We start from the raw sequence: 20,301 nt of genomic DNA on the forward strand, positions 1-20,301 counted from the left end.
GCAAAACTAAGATACTAGTTGTTAATTTTTACAATTGAGATCGTTCACAATTCTCGGTAGAGTTTCGGATGATGTTAATTTACTGGCCCTGTACTTGATAAACGACTCTACTTCCCAGCCATTACCATTACTGAGCTACAAACAACTGATCACAGGGGGGGACCATAAAACCGTTAGTGTTCTTCCGCAGAACAACGATTACTAGATTTTGAATACTGCCTTTCGTGTTTCTGCAGAGCTAAATCAAGATACAATTGTGAGTCTAGCTTTTTGACACTACTAAATATAGTCATGATCAGGTGTTCCCCTCCGGAGGGAACCGCGCTTTACTTCTAATGTGGTAATAGAATATTTTGAGGAATTAAAATAGTTGCTCTTACTTAAGACCAAGTTTGGCTGAGATCTGACAGCCCCTTCTGCTGGATGTATTGATGACAAGAATTTACGACGCACTCAGTTTTCCTTACCTAATAATGGTTGGATGAGGTCTTGAATCGCAAAAGGCATAACTAGTGCATATGCTTTTACTTTCCAACATTAAAATCCAACAACCCTTTTTGTTGAAGGTCTTGGTAACAAGAGTTTATGGACCCAATCCTCCTGTGTATTCCAGATTGGGTACGAGATTCCAAAACACATAACTAGGACAGTTACTCTTGCTTACGAACTAGTTTTGCTATGATCTTGCAGCCCGTTCTAGTAGATGTCCACATAATTTGGATTCATGATTTTCTCTCTTTACTTCCCCCCAAAGGGGATACTTGGTCTAGATCCCCAAAATATCTAGTAGGGCGCTTCCTTTTAATTTCCACAATATTTAATTGAGTTTTGATAATAACTGTTAGTAGATATTCTGTTGAATAACATCTAAACTCTTCCTATTTGCACAAGTGTCAGGTCTACTATGACTCCTACTATGGACAACCTGGATACTTGCTCTTACTTTCCACCAAGTTTGTTGGTAATCTGACAACTTGTGCTGCTGTTTATCCAAAAGTCCGGAATTTAGGGATCCTTTTCCCCTTTTGTTCATCCACTACAAAGTCTTGATGAAGTTGCCCCCCTCCCCTCCCCCCCTAAAAAAAATAGTTGTGACAGTACCACTTAGTTCCCACCATGTTTGGTCGAAATCCGATGTTTTGATGACAAGAATTTTGAGATCCCCATCCTCTGCATCTGCAGAGGCTGGATTATGACTGGACGCCCCGACACTTGTTTCACTCTGTTTCTGGGGCCGAGCTTGCAGGGCCCCAGACACATGCAGCCCCATGTATTTCAATTGACATATACAGGGTCCTCCTGGAAGAATAAGAAGTTTCATATTGTGTAAGTGCTGGCTTTGGGCTCCTCAAACATGTTGAATTATATTGCATAGTTTCCATCCAGAACGTACCCTTTTTTTAGGGATTTTTCTATAAGGGTTGCTCTTTACTTACTGTTTGTTGCTACAGATTACTTGGTTTAAAGCCTTCTTAGATGTGACGGAGCTACTACTCCCCTCTTTTAATAACTTTTTTTTTTACATTTAAGATTAATATTCATAAAACAATGCTTAGAAAATGATAACCCACCCCTAAAAAAGTGCACCCCTTCAAATATCTCTCAGGAGGGGGTGACTTTGATTATCAAAAATAAATTATATGGGCATTTCAATGTTATTATTAATGTTGGTTCTTCGAACAGATCATTTTCATAGGATTTTCCCCCATGTAAGCAGACTGTGGGGCCAGGGGACAATGCTCCCCCTCGAGAAGCAATAAGACATTGATAAATCTATATAATTAAAAAAACGAGAAATATTTCTGTTTAAATCAAGCTGAAAACAAAGGTCCTGGTAACACTACCCTCCGGGGAAATTTCCTGGTGACACTCATGATACTCTCCAACCTCCCCTCTTTTGTGCCGGTAAGCATATAAGTGTAATCGTTTATGTTAAACGGAGAACATTTCTGCAATAACACTGGAGCCACCATCTCAAAGCATCCATATTCCTGGAATATTCCTGGGAAGGAAGGGAGATTAGAGGTTAATTTCTAACTTTCCCCCCAAACCAACAAAAGAAAAGCTCCTCCTGTATTCATCTAAAAGCTTACCCAAAGTCAGAAAATTCGGGCACGAAAACGCACTTTTTAACGCATCAGGCACTCCCACCCCCACCTTCACAAAGATCCACCAAGATCTGTTTATTTTATATTTAATTTCTAATCGTTTTTCAAATAATGCTGGTAAACCTGACTCACCCTCTATGAAATACCCCCCCCTCCCTCTCATGGGAAACTCCTCTGTGGAAAGTTTGTCCAGCTTCAAATACGCTCCCGTCCCGTAAGATTCCCTCCGGACAATTATATCCTCGCTGAAAATCCCCCCTTCGTCAGATCTCTTGCGGACGACTCATCTGGAAAAATTCTCCTTAGCATACTTTCAACTTTAATTTTTAATCGTTTTTCCAATCACTCCGGGATTCTCCCCTTCTGTGGAAATTTTTTCCCGGAAATCGAAACCCACTGAAAATTCCCCCCGGGAGTTGACAAAGGGAAAGTAAGATAAATAAAAGAATTTCGTATAGGAATTATGTCAAATCATCCGTGTGTAAAGTTCACCCCCGGAAATTTCCCTCCCCACGGAAAATTCTTCTCGTGAAAACTTACCCAAAGCAGAAAATCCTCCCCCCTCCAAAACATGTCTGTGTGCCTCCAAATAGCAAATACTATACGCAAACAATGGACAGATTTCCTGACTTCCAGGCCTTTCTCCACGGGCTGTGGAAGGTTATGTTACCCTTAAAGGAATAGAAATAGACAATACTCTAATTTTGATAAATTAAGTATTAATGAAATGAAAGAGCGACTTGAGGAATGTGATTGAAGTTGTTTAAGTGAATCCGCGAATTATGGTGACAGGTTTGCACTGTGGTATGAAAAAGTTACAAATTTGATCAATGAAGTGTGTATTAAGACAACTATAAAGAAAAAAAAATGAAAGAAGTGCAAAAAAGGCATGGATATCCCGCAGTCTTTTGGCTAGCATCAAGAGGAGGCATGCATTGTATAAGGTTACTAAATTACTGACCGAGAATTAGACCCAAATATTTATAAGAATTACAATAACGCGTTCAAAAAATTGTTAAGAAAAGCAAAAAAGGATTATTGTTCGAAAATATTTGAGTCGTGTATAGATAGCTATTTGAAGACTTGAAAAGTTATTCGGTCGATAATCGGAGAAAGTGACAAGAAGCCATGTGAAAGTGAATAATACCAAGCAAATTTTAATGAAAAACTGGCCGATCTTTTTTTCTAACGCAGGTAATGAAATTAGACAGTCAGTAAGTATACATCAAAACGAAGGGTTGTTTCACCAATATATTGGGGCAGCTAGTGAAACAAGTATGTGGCTGCAAAATACGAATGAAAGTGAAGTGTTAACAGTGATTTCTGGAATAAAGAACAATTCCGCTGGATCAGATTTTCTATCCCTCCGCGTCCTGAAAGAACTTTTTCCAGTTATTAAGGATCAACTTGTCGAACATATTAATGGGTGTTTTAAGGATGGAATCTTCCCTCAGCCGTTTAAAACTGCAAAAATAGTGCCAATTTTTAAGTCAGGTGACCGAGAAGATCTTAGTATATATAGACCAATATCACTGCTTCCGATTATAGCTAGAATAATGGAGAAGATATTATGCCTAAGGATTGAGACATTTCTAGAGAAGAAAGGATTTTTCTTTAAGAAACAATTTAGTTTCAGAAAAAAAACATTATACAGAGCATACAGTTCATTTTCTTACAACGTTGGTTAATGATGGTCTTGATAAATATCTTAAAGTCATAACTGTATTTTTAAATATTTTACATGCGTTTGATTCTGTGGGCCATGAAATTCTATTGTGTAAATTATATAATGCCGGTATAAGAGGAAGAGCTTTGAATCTGTTGAAGTCTTACCTAAGTGATAGAAAATTATATTTGAATGATGGAAAACAAGCTACATGTGAATATGATGTCGAGTCTGGAGTCCCACGGGGATCCCCCCTTGGTCCACTATTATTTGCTGTATATATTAATGATCTATGTGGAGTTTTATCTAATATTGTTGATTCAATAAACAGTGGAGACCCAAATGTGATCCCTGTAAAAGCGTTAGTTTTATTTGCTGATGATACTAGTTTTACGGTATGCGCAAGAACTGAAAAAAAGTTGACTCAAGCAGTTGAATATGATATAAGTTTGATTGGAAAGTGGACTAGGCTGAATAAGCTGAAAATAAATTTTAAGAAATGTGATTTTGCGCTGTTTGTACGTTCTGAGACTTATTATCCTTGGATGGATAAGTTGGTGTGGGAATTCATTTATTAATAGAGTACACTCGACTAGGTATTTAGGCATTATTGCAGATGAGACGCTTAGTTTTTCAGATCATATAAATTGCATAACATCTAAAATTGCCCGTAATGTTGGAATTATTAGGAAATTGAAGCACATTTGTCCAAAAATTGTCCTTAGACTTTTGTATTTTTCACTTGTCCATTGTTACCTTTTATATTGCTGATTGATATGGTCTTCAGCTTTTCCATCCCATCTGAAACGCCTTAGAGCTTTGTAGAATTCTTCCATTTGGATTTTAGCAAATTACGGACCAAGAGATTCAGTGAGAAATGCGTAGGCTATTTGAAACTGAATATTCTTCCTATAGTAGGTATATTCCTTTTCTATCGATCTATGCTAATGTTTGATATTACTAATAACTTTACCTCAGTGTTTTAATGGCATGTTTATAACTGGTGTGGATCTGCACAATTATAATACAAGAAATGCAGATGCTTTTCGGCGGCCGCAGTTTGAAACAACCCGGTCACAGTTCTCTGCTCCGCATGTTATGCCGAGCTCCTGGAGTCATTTACCAATTGGGGTTGTGCGTGAGCATGACCGAAGTATTTTCCGGGGAAAATTAAGGGATTTTTGTAATAATATTTATCAGTTTGTTTGATTTTTTTATTTTTTGTTTTATTTTTGATTTTTTTAGTAGTGCCATAATGGAAATTTTAGTTGCGTTGTTTTGTTTGCCCGTCGGTGGGGGATAATTTTTGTTTTTGTTTATTTATATTGAATTATGTGTTTGAAGTTGGAGTTGGCATACCAAACCAAAATGTTCCATGGGGTTTGTTTTTTATAATTCGTGTCTAAATAAAATCATGATCCTTAAAAAAAAAAATAGTTATTGGATCTTTCTGCTATGCTGAACTAACTGGCTATCTCGAAATTTTGATCGGATGACTCCGGGGAAAGGGGGTGTGGGAGGGGGGCTAGTTGCCCTCCAATATTTTGATCGCTTAAAAAGGGCACTAGAACTTTTAATTTTTGTTCGAATGCACCCTCTTCCTATCCTCTAGGACCATTATATCGGTACGATCACCCCAGAGAAAAAAAAAGAACAAAAACAAAAAAAGAGAGAAAAAAACAAAAACGAAAAACACACATGTCCGTGATCTTTCTTCTGGCAAATAATGCAAAATCCCTTATTGTTGTATATAGGAGCTTTGAACTTCTGCGTTAGTGCAATAGCACTAGAAATTTCAAATTTTTCTTTGAGTAGCCCCTCTTGTGTTATTTTATTATGGTTGGTTCAATAAAATCCTCCCTGAAAAAAAAAAAAAAAATAAAAAAAAAAAAAAAAAAAAAAAACATCTGAGATCATACTTCTCGGAAAAATACTAAATTTTGTATTTTCTATATAGATGCTTGAAACTGATGTATGGGGTTCTCTGACCTTCTGACTTAGTTGGTTAATTTTTTGTCATGATCACACTCCTTTTTGGGGTGTTTTAGCCCTCATTCGAAAATTCGGCAAATATTCTCTGGCTCTTGATTTTTAGTGGATAGCTTCAAGCTTAACGAAATTAGAATATTTGGAATAACTATAAAAATGCAATTCCTTTGATTTGCACATTGTTATCAAATTTTCTTTTTGGAGTTTTGGATACCGTTGAAAGGAGTTGTCAGTACAGTTGGTTATCATGAACTGTTTGACTATTTAGTAAGCCCACCGTAAAAAAAAGGTTTTTATTCTGGGAGACTACTACAAACTTTGCCAACTTCCCTTCTCTAAAGTAATATCTTCTTTCTTATTTAACGATCCTGATACCGGAAACATTTGGAATTCCCATCCCACATCGTAACCGAGCAAAGACCGCTGATCACGAAATAAAAAGAATACGAAAGCAGTATTGTTGCTCCACAACACAATGATGGTATTCAGACCATTGAATAATCTGTGTTTCTCTGTTGTAAACCTAACTGCTAATAGCTTTTATTGCTTTGCACAGGTCATAAACTCCTTTCATATTTAGAATGAGAAAAAATCTAGTTTACAAGGACCGCTGTTCCACTTCCCAGGTAGTTATGATATTCATCGCCTTCAGGGTGGGAATTTTAGAGTAATTCTTGAAGAACAGTTGGATATGAAACTGAAAAGTTTAGGATTTTGATAATTCATGCTGTTAATGGTTTAAGGAGGAAATTCAAAACTGTTTAGGAATATTAACTCAAATAAGCTTGGTAGAAGACAAAAGGTTTTTGATGAAACAATTCCTGAGTGATAGATCTTACAAGAATCAGTTGAAAATAAGGGAAGTAGAGAAGGTACCAAAGTATGGATTAAGGAAACGGCAAACGGAGACTAAGGATAAAATCACCGGAGGTATGTAAGATACAGCCAGACGGCGTAAAAGTAAGATAATGTGGTGCCAGTTAGGGACAAAGAAGAATGTTTTGAAGAATTGTGCTAAAACTTCTGAGACTTGTTCAACCGTGATAAAGTTTGGGAACTTATATTGAAAATAGTTATCACATTTTGTATAGTTTAAACGTAAAAAAATTAATAAGTACGAGTTTTAGATGATACCAATTTCATTATTTTATCCATTGTATGCTCTGTAAAATTTTGTGATTTACATTTCAATTTACATTTCAATTCTCAGGTTTCAGTTTGTGAGAACATTCGGTATATTTTACTTTCTGGTCTTTTTATCTTTTACAAGACCTTTTTTACATTTGATACTTTAAATGACTTAGTACTTGATTTCTATGGTAATGTTTAAAAACATTTAGTAGCTCAATATCATATTGCTAGGAATAATGTATCAAAACTATGGTACGAATGAAAAGTTGTGCAACAAAAAGAGAAAAGTAGCAATTTTTCTTTTCGATCCTGTCTTGTCTCATAGATTGACACTTATTCTCATTTTGCGAAGGGTAGGGTTAGACCCCCCCCCCTCATCCTTCCTTATGGTCAATTCCGAATCTACTCCTTTGTCTTTGCAGGCGGAAAGAGACGAGGATATATTCATTTTATGAATATTTGAATTGAAGGTGGTTTGTAGTGGTATTAAGGCTAAAATTAATTTGATTTATGTTTTTTGTTCTCTTTATCTTTTCTTTTGTTTTTTTTTTATAATTTTTGAAAGTAAGATGTTAGTTTGGCTATGTTTGTTCATGGTAGCCAAAATGAGAATTGAATTTTATTTTATCGGATAGATTTTTCTAAGCTGGGGGCGTCCAAACAAGGAAAGGTACATTTTAAGTCACGACTTTTACATTTTTCTGAATTAAACGCTGACTTATCTTGAAAGACCCCCTCCCCCAGTCTCTAATGTGTTAGGGTATGTCGTTCTAATTGATATCCCCGTTTTGATATCTGACATTAGTAATTGAACATCTTAATCCACTGGTAATTGTATGTTTTACTACAATCACGCATGTTATATTGAGATCGCATGTCGCTGTTGGGCTGATAGGTCTTCGTTTCGTAGCTTAGGTCATATAATGTTGGTTTTTCCCAGAAGAACCAAGAAGAACTTTACCAGTTCTTATTAATGCTATAGGGGAGTATTTTTCATTTCTTCGTGAGGTCAACACATTTTTGAAAGTATAGTTTATAAGCATAAAGACGTGCCTAGCAAAAGAGGTACACGATGTAATAGACGAAGCAATTACTTGTCGGCAAACCCCTCCAGCAATCAGTTCACCCAATGCCAATCAGTTGAATCACTCCTCCACCAATCAATGCCTAGAATCGAATTGCAAATGATTGCTATAAGCCTTGCCTTAGATCTTAGTTCTTCCAGGGCCAGGTGTGGCACATAGGGCATCAACAGAATCTCGCCAGACGCCTCGGAGCGGAGCAGCAGCCGTGACGTTCTCCCACTGTTGTTGTAGCGACAGTTCAGCACTCCGCAGGTCTCGGTTATTACTATAAGCATTGCTGAATATATAAATTCTCTAATCTCTGCTTTGTTTGCCTCTATCGCATTCACCGGTTATAGTATTTATAATTTTCCAAGATTAAGAAATTATTGGAAGGACAATGTTTTCACTAAGTCTAAGAGCGTTTATCGCGTTTCTAATTTTCAAAAGGGTGTCTTACTTTCGTAAAATACTCCAAGTCTATTAGTTTTTTCGTTCTTATCTAAATGAGTTTTTTCCAGTTGAAAAAACAACGCATAAGAGCGTTAATGATTTTCTCCATTAGAAAATATTCGAGAAAATGATCCGTTTTTCCTTATATAAAATAACAGCAGCAAATCTGGAACCTAAATATATTTGGAAAGTCGATGCTACAGGAGGTCTCGAAAGTTAATTTACTCAAATGACAAGATGTTCATTATCTAATATATCTTGTATGTTTTGGGCCATTCTGAGAATAAATATTTCTGAAATTTATTAATGACAAAATATTCAAAAAGAACATATGATTTAAATACAACAATTATTAAAAGGAGTAATATTCAAAATTCGTTTCCTATTTTATTATAAAAATGTACATACGCACACCATAAAAAAGGCTATATTAAATGATGTTTTTCATCTTTGCTCTGTATTTACCTTATTTGTATAATAGACAATACTCCTATCACAGTTTAAAGTCCGAAGTCAACTAACTGCTTTGATAATGAAACCTAAAAACACAAAGAGTGGACTTAATCGGGGTTGTGTCTGATAGGCTAATTTATAAAGTTTACACTTTAATTGGTTTCCAATTAGTCCTAAAGATTTCCACCGTGTAATTATATTCAGTCATACTGTCCAGTGATAATATCATCCTGATGTCATCCATGTCGCTTCCAATATTCTAATCGCGGTTCGCAGCCTTATCTTCCTATTCTTCCCAACTTTTTTCAACTGTGAAAAAAACCCTAAGTCTTGTTTATTCTTCTTTTAACATCTTCACTGCTCCCACCGTCTTTACCAATAATATTAACATGGTAAGTGAAGCTGTCCACTTGCTCAATATTTTCGTTTTCCAACTTTACCTTTTCATCTTCACCTGATCCTAGCCTTAGCGACTTAGTCTTCTTAATATTAATTTTTAAACCTATTTTTAACTTGCACCCTTAATTCGCAAAACCTATAAAAGGTTTTATTTTATTCACACTTTCATCTAGGATGCTTTAATCATCAGCATAATGTAAGTCCAGGAAGTCCAGGAAGTCCATAAGTCCAGGAAGGTTTTTCTTCTTAATGCGGAATTTCATATTTTTCCTCCGAAAGATAGTCACAGATACGTGCTTATTTCTTTTTTTTCACCTGGGATGTTATCATTGGAAGTAAAAGACTGAAGGAGCAACATGAAAGTGCCTTTTTTTGTAATTCTGGCGGTAAAGCATCAGTTTGTGTCCGAGTAGGGCCAAAATACTATTCAGCTAGCATTATAAGGTAACCAATCAGTTTGAAATCGTCCAAAGCTATATATGAAACTTCTTAGTTCTATGGTTGTATACTGCCGTGCACTGGCGGATACACTCGCAGTGAGCACAAAAAAAACGGTTATCGTAGATGATTGTTGGTAAATAAGCTTCCTTGACCTTGTTGATTCATCTGGACTTCACTCATTTATTTACTGTACTACTTAGTTCCACGCTATGTAAATAACCAAAAATTCTGTGCTAATTTCTAAAGTTATTTTAGTCATAAGTTTTTTCTATTAAGGAATAAGGTCAACTGACTCCTTGCCATTCCTTAGATGAAAAAATATAGAAACACTATAGCCATATGTCATCCAGACCCTTACACATTTTTCATGTAGGGCTTTCGAAACATAGTCATAGGCCATTTGTTGTCTAGGAACGTTTATTATTATTATTATTATTATGTGTAGTATTTCAGTCTTGAAATCAATGGACGATTGTCTGATATTTCCAGACTTGAAGTGCTCCTCAACTCTCTGTTTTTAGCAAATAAAAATTGTACCATTATTACAAAGAAAAACACACAAAAAATTTACAAGGCATTTGAAAACATTTTTTGTGAGATTTTTCAAAAGTGACTTCTTCAATGTGAAAAATCAGTTTTTGGATGTAGCTATTTCTCACTAATTAATATCCAGACAGTTATGTTTATTCGTGAAGGTATAAGGGCAGTTTGTCCATTAAACTAAGTAAAAAAAGAGATGACTGGAAGAAAGTGGTAATTGTTAAACTTTTTAAGAAAGGCCAAACCGTTGACTGCATCAATTAACAAGGTATCACCTTACAGTCCACAGGGAGTAAAGTGTTTTGCGGAATACTCCTAAATCGTATTCAGTCAAGAATCGACGAAATTTTTGAGAGATGAATAACATGCCTTTCGACCAACCAGATCTTGTGCTGATCTAATATTCAGGTTAAGGATATTAATTGAAGAATCGAATGAATGGCAAACTGAAACAATAGTAGCATTTATTGACTTTTTAAAGGCTCTTGATTCTGTACATAGGGAATCGTTATGGAGAATATTACAGCACTATCGGTATCCGAACAAGATTATTAGTATAATTCTTGCTTTATATAATGGCCAGATAAGCGCTGTACGAACCGACAATGGATATCTTACTGAATCTGTCCAGATCCACTCCGGTGTAGGACAGGCCTGTATTCTCTCTCCTGTGCTCTTTACGGTCCTCACTGACTACACACTCAGTACATGTCACTTTGTTGGAGGGATACAGCTGAAAGAGAGCCGCGCTATCTTCGATAGTTATTTTGCCAATGACATTATGTTCTTTTCTCATCTAAGGGAAGACTTACAGCAGAACACCACAGAGCTTGCAAAAACAGCCGGATGAGTTGGTAATCAGTACTCAAAAATGAAAATCATGCACAACAGTGGTTATTCAACGCCGGGCCAGCTGATGGTCGGTTTTGATGAGCTAGAGGAGGTCGTAGAGTTTAAGTATCTTGGAAGCCTCATAAATTTGCGTGGAGCGCGAGATCACTACACGTATTGCGTGAGCAGGCAATACTTTTACCAAATTAGGTAAAGTCTTGAAAAACTGCATATTCTCTAGAGCTTAATCTCCGACTCTTGAATAGCAATGTTTTCACTGTAATAATGTATGAATGCAAGACATGGACATTGACAAAACAGCTTGAAAAACGAATACAAGGTTTCAAAAATAATTGCCTCCCCTGCATTCTGGGTATTTACTGTTCTGATAGGATTACGAACACCATCATGCGTGAGAAAACGAAACAACCATTGATAGATGAGAGAATTCGATGTTGTAGATGGCTGTATTGGGGCCATATTGTCCGTATGGAGAATGACAGGCTCCCTCATGATGTTTGGTGTTGGGCTCCTCCCCGGCATTAGAAGACGTGGATGGCAAAAAGCGTCGCTTGGCCGATGTCTAGATAGAAAGACTACAGTGGCGGGTACATCTTTGCTTCATCTGTGGCCGTAAGCTCTTCAGAGGTCGTCCTGGAGAGGCACCGTTGTCGCCTTATGCGCCATACGGCGTCGAAGGACCTAAGTAAGTCAAACTTTGGTCTTTTACAGAAACATTTTGTCAATCATGAAATATAATGAAACTTTTTTAACAATAAAAGAAACACTTCAGCATTTGCATTTTATTAAAACGTTTAGTCTCTGTAGGTTTTAAATGACTGTTTTTAATATAATTATTTTTTGGTCTGATTTTTTTGGTTTAAGTTGTTTTTTGATCCGTAATTAAGTTCGCAGAAAAAAGATCTAGTTTTGTAGTTGACTTGCAGCAGTAAGTGAAAACAATTGCCAGAATTAAGGACATTTTTTCCATAGGCGGCCCTTATACATTTGGGAGCAAAGTTTGCACCTTGTATGAAGTCAGATACAAGAATTAAACAAAGACTTTTGGATGCAAGGGAGCAAGAGAAGAGTACTGCCTGTTGTATTAGAAATGATAACTCAGGGTGTATCCAGGCCACTAGATCTGAATGTTCGGTAATTTTTTTACTTTTCTTACTTACTTTCAATTCTTTTTTATTTACTATGATATATTCTTACTGTTAGTCGTGGAAACCCATTTGGTAATGATCAGGAGGATCCTGCCCGCCTTCCTCTTTAAGAATCAATCATGTTCTCTCAATCTCTCTCTCTCTTTCTTTCTCTCTCTCTCTCTCTCTCTCTCTTCTCTCTCTTCTCTCTCTCTCTTTCTATTCTCTCTCAATTATTGTGTTTATTTATATTGTCTGCTCACTAAGTAAAAAAGAAAATACCTTTTTGCAAAAATATTTTTCCATCGATAAGAAAATTGGTGGTTGATGCACAGATGTGTGTAGCGTGTTTTACCGACCAAAGCCCATGCATGAGGGGGGAATTAAGTGAACCCTTTGCTTACCGCCTTCCAATGTGTCATGGAATATAGAGCTATATAATATAAATGTACAAAAATATTATTATTTTGCAAATTATACAATTATCATTTTTACCTATTACTTAATTTTTATAAAATGTTAAAGTGTCTGTTTAAAAACTCTTGATAAACCAGTTTAAAAATATGAGTGTTTTTTTGTGATAAGAATCCTAATATATATTTTTAATTTCTAATTGATCAAAGTTATGTGATGGAACAATTGATGTCAAATTGACAAAAATATGAAGGAAATAAACGAAGATTTGTCTTGCCCGAAGCCTAACCTTTTATCACTTTTATGATTTTCTTTTTTTACTAGGCGAATTTAAAGCTAGCCTAGTGGAATAATTCTAATATGAAGAATATTGTTTTGAAATTCCAAGCGAAGTGGAGGCGCGATTTTTGCCATAAGCGATCTTTGGACCTGTGGACCAACTTCATATTTCTTTTCCTATCAATAGATATGATGAAGAAATGCTTTTGTGTATCTTCAAGAGTGGTTATTAAGTGTGGAATAGATGTCTCTTTAATGCAAGAATAAGCGTTTTGTTCGGTTCTCACCCGTAGATCTGCTTTGAACGAAGGATTTAGCGTTTAAAACATTTTAGACAAATTGAAAGACTATCGAAATGTTACAAAAGGAAAATATGATTCTGGTTTCATCTTGTTTCTAATTATCAAATCATTATAACACTAGCAGTGACTTCGTCGGCTTCAATTTCAGTGTCTGCTTAAGAAAAAACGTATTTAGTCATGCTCTAAATCTTGCTAAATGTTTTAATCAGGTTGGCTTGTTTGATTCACCAAAGAGAAAATTCTTTATGACGTCAAGGTAAACAGTACAAAACAAAAACTGACAAACAAAATGAAATATTAATTTTCCAACCTTTCCTTGACCTATAAGATTTTTTAAAAAGCATGAAGGATAGAAAAAGACAGCCTAAAAGCATAAAAATGGCATAAAAGTGTAATAAAGTGTAAGCATAGTATGCACAAGCATGAAAAGGATAAAATAACATAAGATCCTCCTCAGGCATTGATGGCAAAAAGGGACAATTTTTTCGTCGAATTGACATTTCAGTTGCTGGGTCCTTTTTTCTACAGGGACAAGTAACAAACTTGTCAGCCAACCTTTTGGCAGCTGGAATCAAGTCCCAGGTAGCATATTGCCAAGTAGCGCATCAATCCACTGTGCCACCAATCATAACCTTTCTGAAATGGAATTCAAATATGCTGGACAAAGTATTAATTTTTAATGCCTGAAGGCAGTGGTGCACTCAGAAAATAATTTTTTTTTTGGGGGGGGGGGGGGGCTAATCGGGTGTCCCTGGGTCAACCAACGGAAAACTTTAAAAATTACTTAGAAAAAATGGTATTTTAAGGCATTAAATTAAGTTTATTTTAGCTATTTGAATGCAAGTTTTGACTGACGATAAAGGAACAAATGATAAAACCGAGTAGATTAAATAAGATCTAAAAAAAGGTAATTTTTTCTTGAGGGGGGGGGGCTACACCCCCCCCCCCCGTGGTGCGGGCCTGCCGGATGGTTTTAAAACTTTGACCGTCTAAATTAAAGTTTAAAGTGCTTTACATTAACTATAAATGGCTAATCGACTTATTATTCGGGATGTTGTCTGGAAAAACGTGCGGAGAATCTCCCCCACAACGGGGTAGCAATGGGATTCCCTTATGTCTGTACTCAAGCCTTTGAAGCTTCTTGGCGCTTTTCTTTGAAAGAAAAATAATAATCTTGTCTTTGGCTGATCCGTAGATTTTTCCAGTCTTAGAAATTGCTAATTGCCTGCTTTTGATTCCTTCTAATGGACAACGCAGCTTGTACTTGTTTTCTCCTTCTAACTTAGTCAGTTTGAAACCAAATTATAGAAAACTTCTTCTCTAAATATGCTTTGAACTGAAAGAGGCCTTACATCGTGATATGTCTTCAGTGCCCCTTAAAGTAGTATCTTAGAATACAATCTGGCCACTTTTGAAATTTTATGCGCTTTATCGTGAAAGATTTAACTTAGTCTTAACTTCGTATATTCAAAAGAAAATTTCGTAAAAATATTTATTAATATCAAAAATAGGAAATAATATTGTTGCTATCCAACATTAAACATTTTTTTAGAAGCCAACTTGACCAAGTCTAGAAAATGAGCTTCAGTGCCTTCTCTGCACTCTAGCTTATACTCGAGGACCAAAGGCCTTGATAATTTTTTGTTCTGCTCGATAAAGCGAATAAAATTAAAGCTATTAATGAACTTCTCTTTCTGAATTTTTTGCTAGAAGAAAGATCACGGATGCGTGTTTATTTTTTTTTTTTTTTCTCAGGGGTGATCGTATCGGCCCAATGGTCCTAGAATATTGTTGGAGGGCCATTCGAACGGTAATTAAAAGTTCTAGTGCCCTTTTTAAGTGACCCAAAAAATGGAGGGCAATTAGGCCCCCTGCCAAGCTCATTTTTTTCCCAAAGTTACCCGATCAAAATTTTACGATAGCCATTTTGTTCAACATGGTCGAAAAAATATAATAACTATGTCTTTTAGGATGACTTAAATCCCCAGTGTCTCCGGGGGGAGGGCTGAAAGTTATGAACTTTGCCCAATGTTTACATATAGTATTGGTTATTGGGAAGTACACAGACGTTTTCAGGGGGGTTTTCTATGGGAGTGGGGGGAAGGGTGTCGGTGGTTTATGTGGGAGGATCTTTCCGTGGAGGAGGTTTTCATGGGGGAAGAGATATTGCTGTGAAGGGGCGCCAGATTTCTCAGCAATATTTTAAAAATGATGTGAATTTGGATAAAAAAAACAAGTTTTGCAACTGAAAGTAAGGAGCAACATCAAAACTTAAAACGAACAGAATTATTACGCATATGATTGGGTTTGCCCCTAGTCAATACAGCGCTCTTTAAGCCAAAGATTTTTAGTACTTTCATAAGAGCTAATTAAACTAATTAACGGCCTTTGTGATTAAAGGTCATTTTTAAAGAATTGGATCAAAATTTGAACTTAAGCGTAAAGAGCGAGGTATTGACTAGGGGGCGAACCCCCTAATATACGTATTAAAAATATATTAATATAGAAGTTCGTTATCTAAGTTAATTCGCAATTTATATATATTTATTACTAACAAAAACTTTAGTAAATGAAATTAAAGAACTCTCGAGAAAGTCATTTATCGAAATAAAAGTAAATTTTCTATATAAATTGAGTTTTAATTATTTATGTACGGTGAGCCAAAATCAAAACCTGCATTAATTCAAAAACATTCAAAAATTAAATAAAAAACAATTTTTTTTAACTGAAAGTAAGGAACGACATTAAAACTTAAAACGAACAGAAATTATTCCGAATATGAAAGGGGCTGTCCCCTCCTGAACGCCTCGCTCTTTACGTTAAAGTTTGACTCTTTTTTAACAACTTTATTTTTTTAAACCATAAAAAACTTTAGCGTAAAGAGCGAGGCGTTGAGGAGGGGACAGTACCTTTCATATACGGAATAATTTCTGTTCGTTTTAAGTTTTAATGTCGCTCCTGTCTTTCAGTTAAAAAAAAAAAAAAATTTTTTTATTTAATTTATTTGAGAAATGGTTTACATTTCGTTGTTGCCAAGCCTAAAGGTCGTTATAGGGAAATGGTTGAAGATTAGAAGCAGGAACAATTTTATGGCAAATATAACAACGCCATCTGTGTAAAGCCTAAGGTTAAAGTCATCAGTTGGAAAACATTCAATCAGTAATACTTAGCTAGTTTGTCCAAAATAAAACACATTAAGCATATTTTCTCTCATATTGAAGCCTAAAGTTGTCTTTTCTGTTTTTCTTGAAAGAAAGTTATTGTCTAAAATGAAAGGAAATTGACTTGCCTAAGACTAATTGCCTTAAAAAATTTTTAACTGAGTTTGTGTTGTGCGAGTTAATATAATACCATGTAAGCAGCTTTTATCCAGCTTTGTTTTATGCAAACACCATTTAACTTTATCCCTGTGTCTTTAGCTAAAATGTCAGAGTTTCTCGTTACCATTAAGGTAATCACCTAATAATGTGTTTTTCAAGATATGCTTAGATTAGTCGTTTGCATAGAGCTTTGTTCCGGGGAGAGGGTGAGTCACAAAATTGAAAACAGTACCAATAACTCTTGAATTTCATGAAGAATATAAAAAATGTTAGGGAAATTGTAAAAAGGGCAAGATTTTAAGATGATTGGCCAGAAAACCTCCTCACCGCAAGCTAGCAATCGCGTTAGAAATCAATTTTACGCTCTGTAGCTATTAAACAGATGAAATACAAAATCAGTGAATTCTGCTACTACTAGTACCACTACTACTAACAACTCTGCAGAAACAAGCCACCCGAGGCCAACACAGCTATGCACGCAAATTTATTCGAAGCATTTCTCTTTACAACCTCGCAAGAAGTTCCAATTTTTCTTAGATCTTTCCTTACGATATCCTTTTAACTCATTCGGGGACTACCTGATTTTGTTTGGCCCTATATGGCTGGCTGAGAAGGACGATCTGTGGCAATCTGTCATCCTTCATCAGCAGAACGTGTCTCAACCTTTCTTTCATTGTAGCCCCAAAAAAAGGATGTGAACCACATTTTTCTTACAGTTTACTGTTTAAGATGGGGTCTGTCAGTCATGTAACTAAAATAATCTGTAGGCAATTTCTCTGGAAAACATTTAGTGGAAAACTTGACCACTGCCATCACTGTATCTTCCAATATTCTGATCTTGGTTCGCAGACTTATCTTCCTATTCTTCCAAACTTTTAACACTTGTATGCATACAGCATACAATAAGATCTTCAAGCAATTGTGTGCATACAACCACTGGTTTTGAGATTGGAATTCGAGAGTCGAAATCCGATACGAGATCGGAGAATAAAAATGGGATTATGGTTTATTAGGTTTGCTCGTGTTTAATTACTTTTAGCTAATTTGTTGATTAATAATAAGCAAAAAAAGAAAAATTGCATAAAGAAAAAGATTACAGATGAAATTATTTGGTAATAAATTCTTTTTATTTTATTTGCATAAGCAACAAAAAAGCTGAAATTTCAAAATGCTGAAAACGGGTTTCTACTTTTTTTTTTTTTTTTGCCGTCGGTTTGTTGAATACTCGCCATCTCGCCATCTTGTACTAACTGGCTGTGTATATATTTTTATTTGAACCTGCTAAAATATTAAAAATTCATTTATATTCAATTATGTCTTTCATATCTTGCTCTCAATATTCGTCTAATTGATTTCTTTTTCTTTTAATACTCGCTATGCTTATCCATTTGGTGCATTGGATTTATTGGTAAGTCAAATGAGTTAGGTGTGAACCCTGCATGATTTTTCTTGTCTTTAACCGTTCCTGAGTTTTAAGTATTTTTTGAACAGTGGTGTCAATTCATAAGTCAGGGATGTGGGCAACAATCAAAAAAATTCTAGGAGTTTAATTTTGTTATGTTTTTTATTTTTCAGTGAAAGAAGCAAAAAAGGCTTTTTTTTAATAAAAATAACAAATAATGTTGTTTTTAAATATAGGAGGAGTCATAAAAAGAATTCCTTGGGGAAATGTGCCCCCCCCCACCATTGAGGCCAATGTTATTGAGCCATTTAAAAATTAAACCAGTTTGTTCCACCCAGAAAGGTACTTGATTGACTCTAACTGTTCTTTATCACAAAAATCCCTAAAAATATTTATTAATGCTGTTCAATAGCACCGAACTATTAGACCCATTCATATTAAGATTTAGACAAATTCCAAAGGTAGCTAGAGTCAACATCAATAATAACTCTCTAATTGGCTGGCTTCAGCTATTTAAAATCAAAAGGTTGCGTTAAATTTGAAATTTTTGGTCCGCAAGGACTCGGTTGCGAGTCCTAGAGTTGCTGGTTTTTGAGGGTCCACGGTGTGACTCTGTAAGCTCATCCAGAGTTGTCCCAGCTTTAAATGGTTACCTAGAGAGATTTGGGGGGAAATCACAGGAAGTGTAAGAAGATTTTCCCCCAACTGCGCATTGTACTTCCAGCCGAAGGCAGTGAGTCACAAGATCGGTACCTGCGCTTCGCCAAAGATTTCTAATAGGAACTAAGAAGTTTCCTAAGAATTATGTCCAGCTTTTCACTTTTCATTTTCCTGCACTCCTCCTTTTTTATGATCAAAGTATTGTGTTAAGTCTTAACATTCTTTCTCATAGGGAATTTCTTATTCTTACTTTACTTTCTAATAAAATAAAACAGGTCCCAAGAATCAAAGAATGGGTAGTTTCGTTGAGGTAAAAAAAAGAGAGAGGCTCTGAATACCTGGGGGGAGTGGGGAGTAGATTCATCAGAGCTTCTGTTTAGCGCACTAAAATTAGGGTTAACTAAAATTACCCTGTATCATAATTTGCCTAATGAATGGGCTCATTGACTAACGTCCTTGTTCACAAGTAAATTCCCTAAAAATAAGAGCTAATGCTCTAAAATCATGGTTCCCAACGTGGATTGCAGGCCCCACCGATGGGGATTGGCACTATTTTGGTGAGTCACGGGAAGGACGTGCACTCTTCGGCTGACTATACTTTGGGAGCCTTGATTTTGAAAAAAAATCAAGGCTGGGCATGGCCCTAAATTGTTTGGGAACCACTCCTCTAAAAGGAAAAAATGCCCCTATAGCGAAACAGTTACGAATAAACTAAGTTGTAAAATATATACGTAGTAAATATAACTAAGCAAATATAACTGTAATTTTAGCTTATGCATGAATCATGCATGTATCTATGTCAGGGTTTGTATTTCATAGTATTTTGTGCTCGTGTGTGTATTCACTACTTTAATTAATAGTTTCCCACATTTTCTAGTGTTATGAAATTTTACGATGCTGAATAAAAATTTTTGCTTCAAAGCTAAACTTCAATTTTAAGGTAAAATTCTCCGTTTTCACATGAAACACAAATTATTCCTTGCTTTTTATTCTCCTTTCTTTGCTTACTATTTAAATAGCTTTAGCTGAAAACAATGCTTAGATCGATTTGGAAAAGTCAAAGGATCGGAACTTGAAGTTCTCTAAAGTTATAACAGAAAAAGGGTGAGGGTGACTGAAATCATTTTCTAACTGCACCAAAATTATTTCACTATTTATTTGTATCAATGTAAATAAAACAGATTACTAAAGTAAGAATACTTTACTACTGATCACAATAGAGGTAATATACAGTACAGAAATGTTTCTCCAAACATGACACACATTTCATAGCACGCAATTTGAGAAGTTTTCCAAACCGTCAGAGCCATAGTTTCAGTTGATACTTGGTTTTCCATCGGAAACATTCGTCATTGCGCGTGCGCGCAGGCGGGGTCATGAAGCTTGTGTGGTTTTAGATGTGGGTCAAAAATTTTCAGTGGAGAGTATAGGACTTTTCGCTACTGTATATTACCACTGTACTACTGATACTACTAGATACATATCATAAATGATTTTCATCTGAAAATAGCTTTAGGTAAACAACGTGTCTGCTAAAGCCTTATTTGAACCTTTCACTCTCGCCATTAAATTTTTTGAAAGCTCTAATCAAGGAGCATGGGTAACTTATAAGAGTAGAAACTGGCACCAGTGTAGACAAAATCAAACATTAACGCCATCTAGCCTTTGGTGACACTTGGCAGTTTTTCAAGTTTCGTATTC

At 35.6% G+C, this 20,301-nt stretch overlaps 1 protein-coding gene across 2 annotated transcripts in view; it reads left to right on the plus strand.

Annotated features, from left to right (window-relative positions):
• Positions 1 to 20,301, plus strand: part of rho-5 (rhomboid-5) — a 349,085-nt gene that overhangs the window by 240,562 nt on the left and 88,222 nt on the right. For both annotated transcript variants that reach the window (XM_089100907.1, XM_089100993.1), the window contains exon 11: positions 12,069 to 12,230. In XM_089100907.1, the coding sequence (XP_088957033.1) occupies positions 12,069 to 12,230 (162 nt within the window). The remainder of the gene's footprint in view (positions 1 to 12,068; positions 12,231 to 20,301) is intronic.

Source organism: Artemia sp. Qi Xiang Cuo, chromosome 1 (assembly GCF_049724085.1).
Source record: "Artemia sp. Qi Xiang Cuo chromosome 1, ASM4972408v1, whole genome shotgun sequence".
Lineage (NCBI taxonomy): Eukaryota > Metazoa > Arthropoda > Branchiopoda > Anostraca > Artemiidae > Artemia > Artemia sp. Qi Xiang Cuo.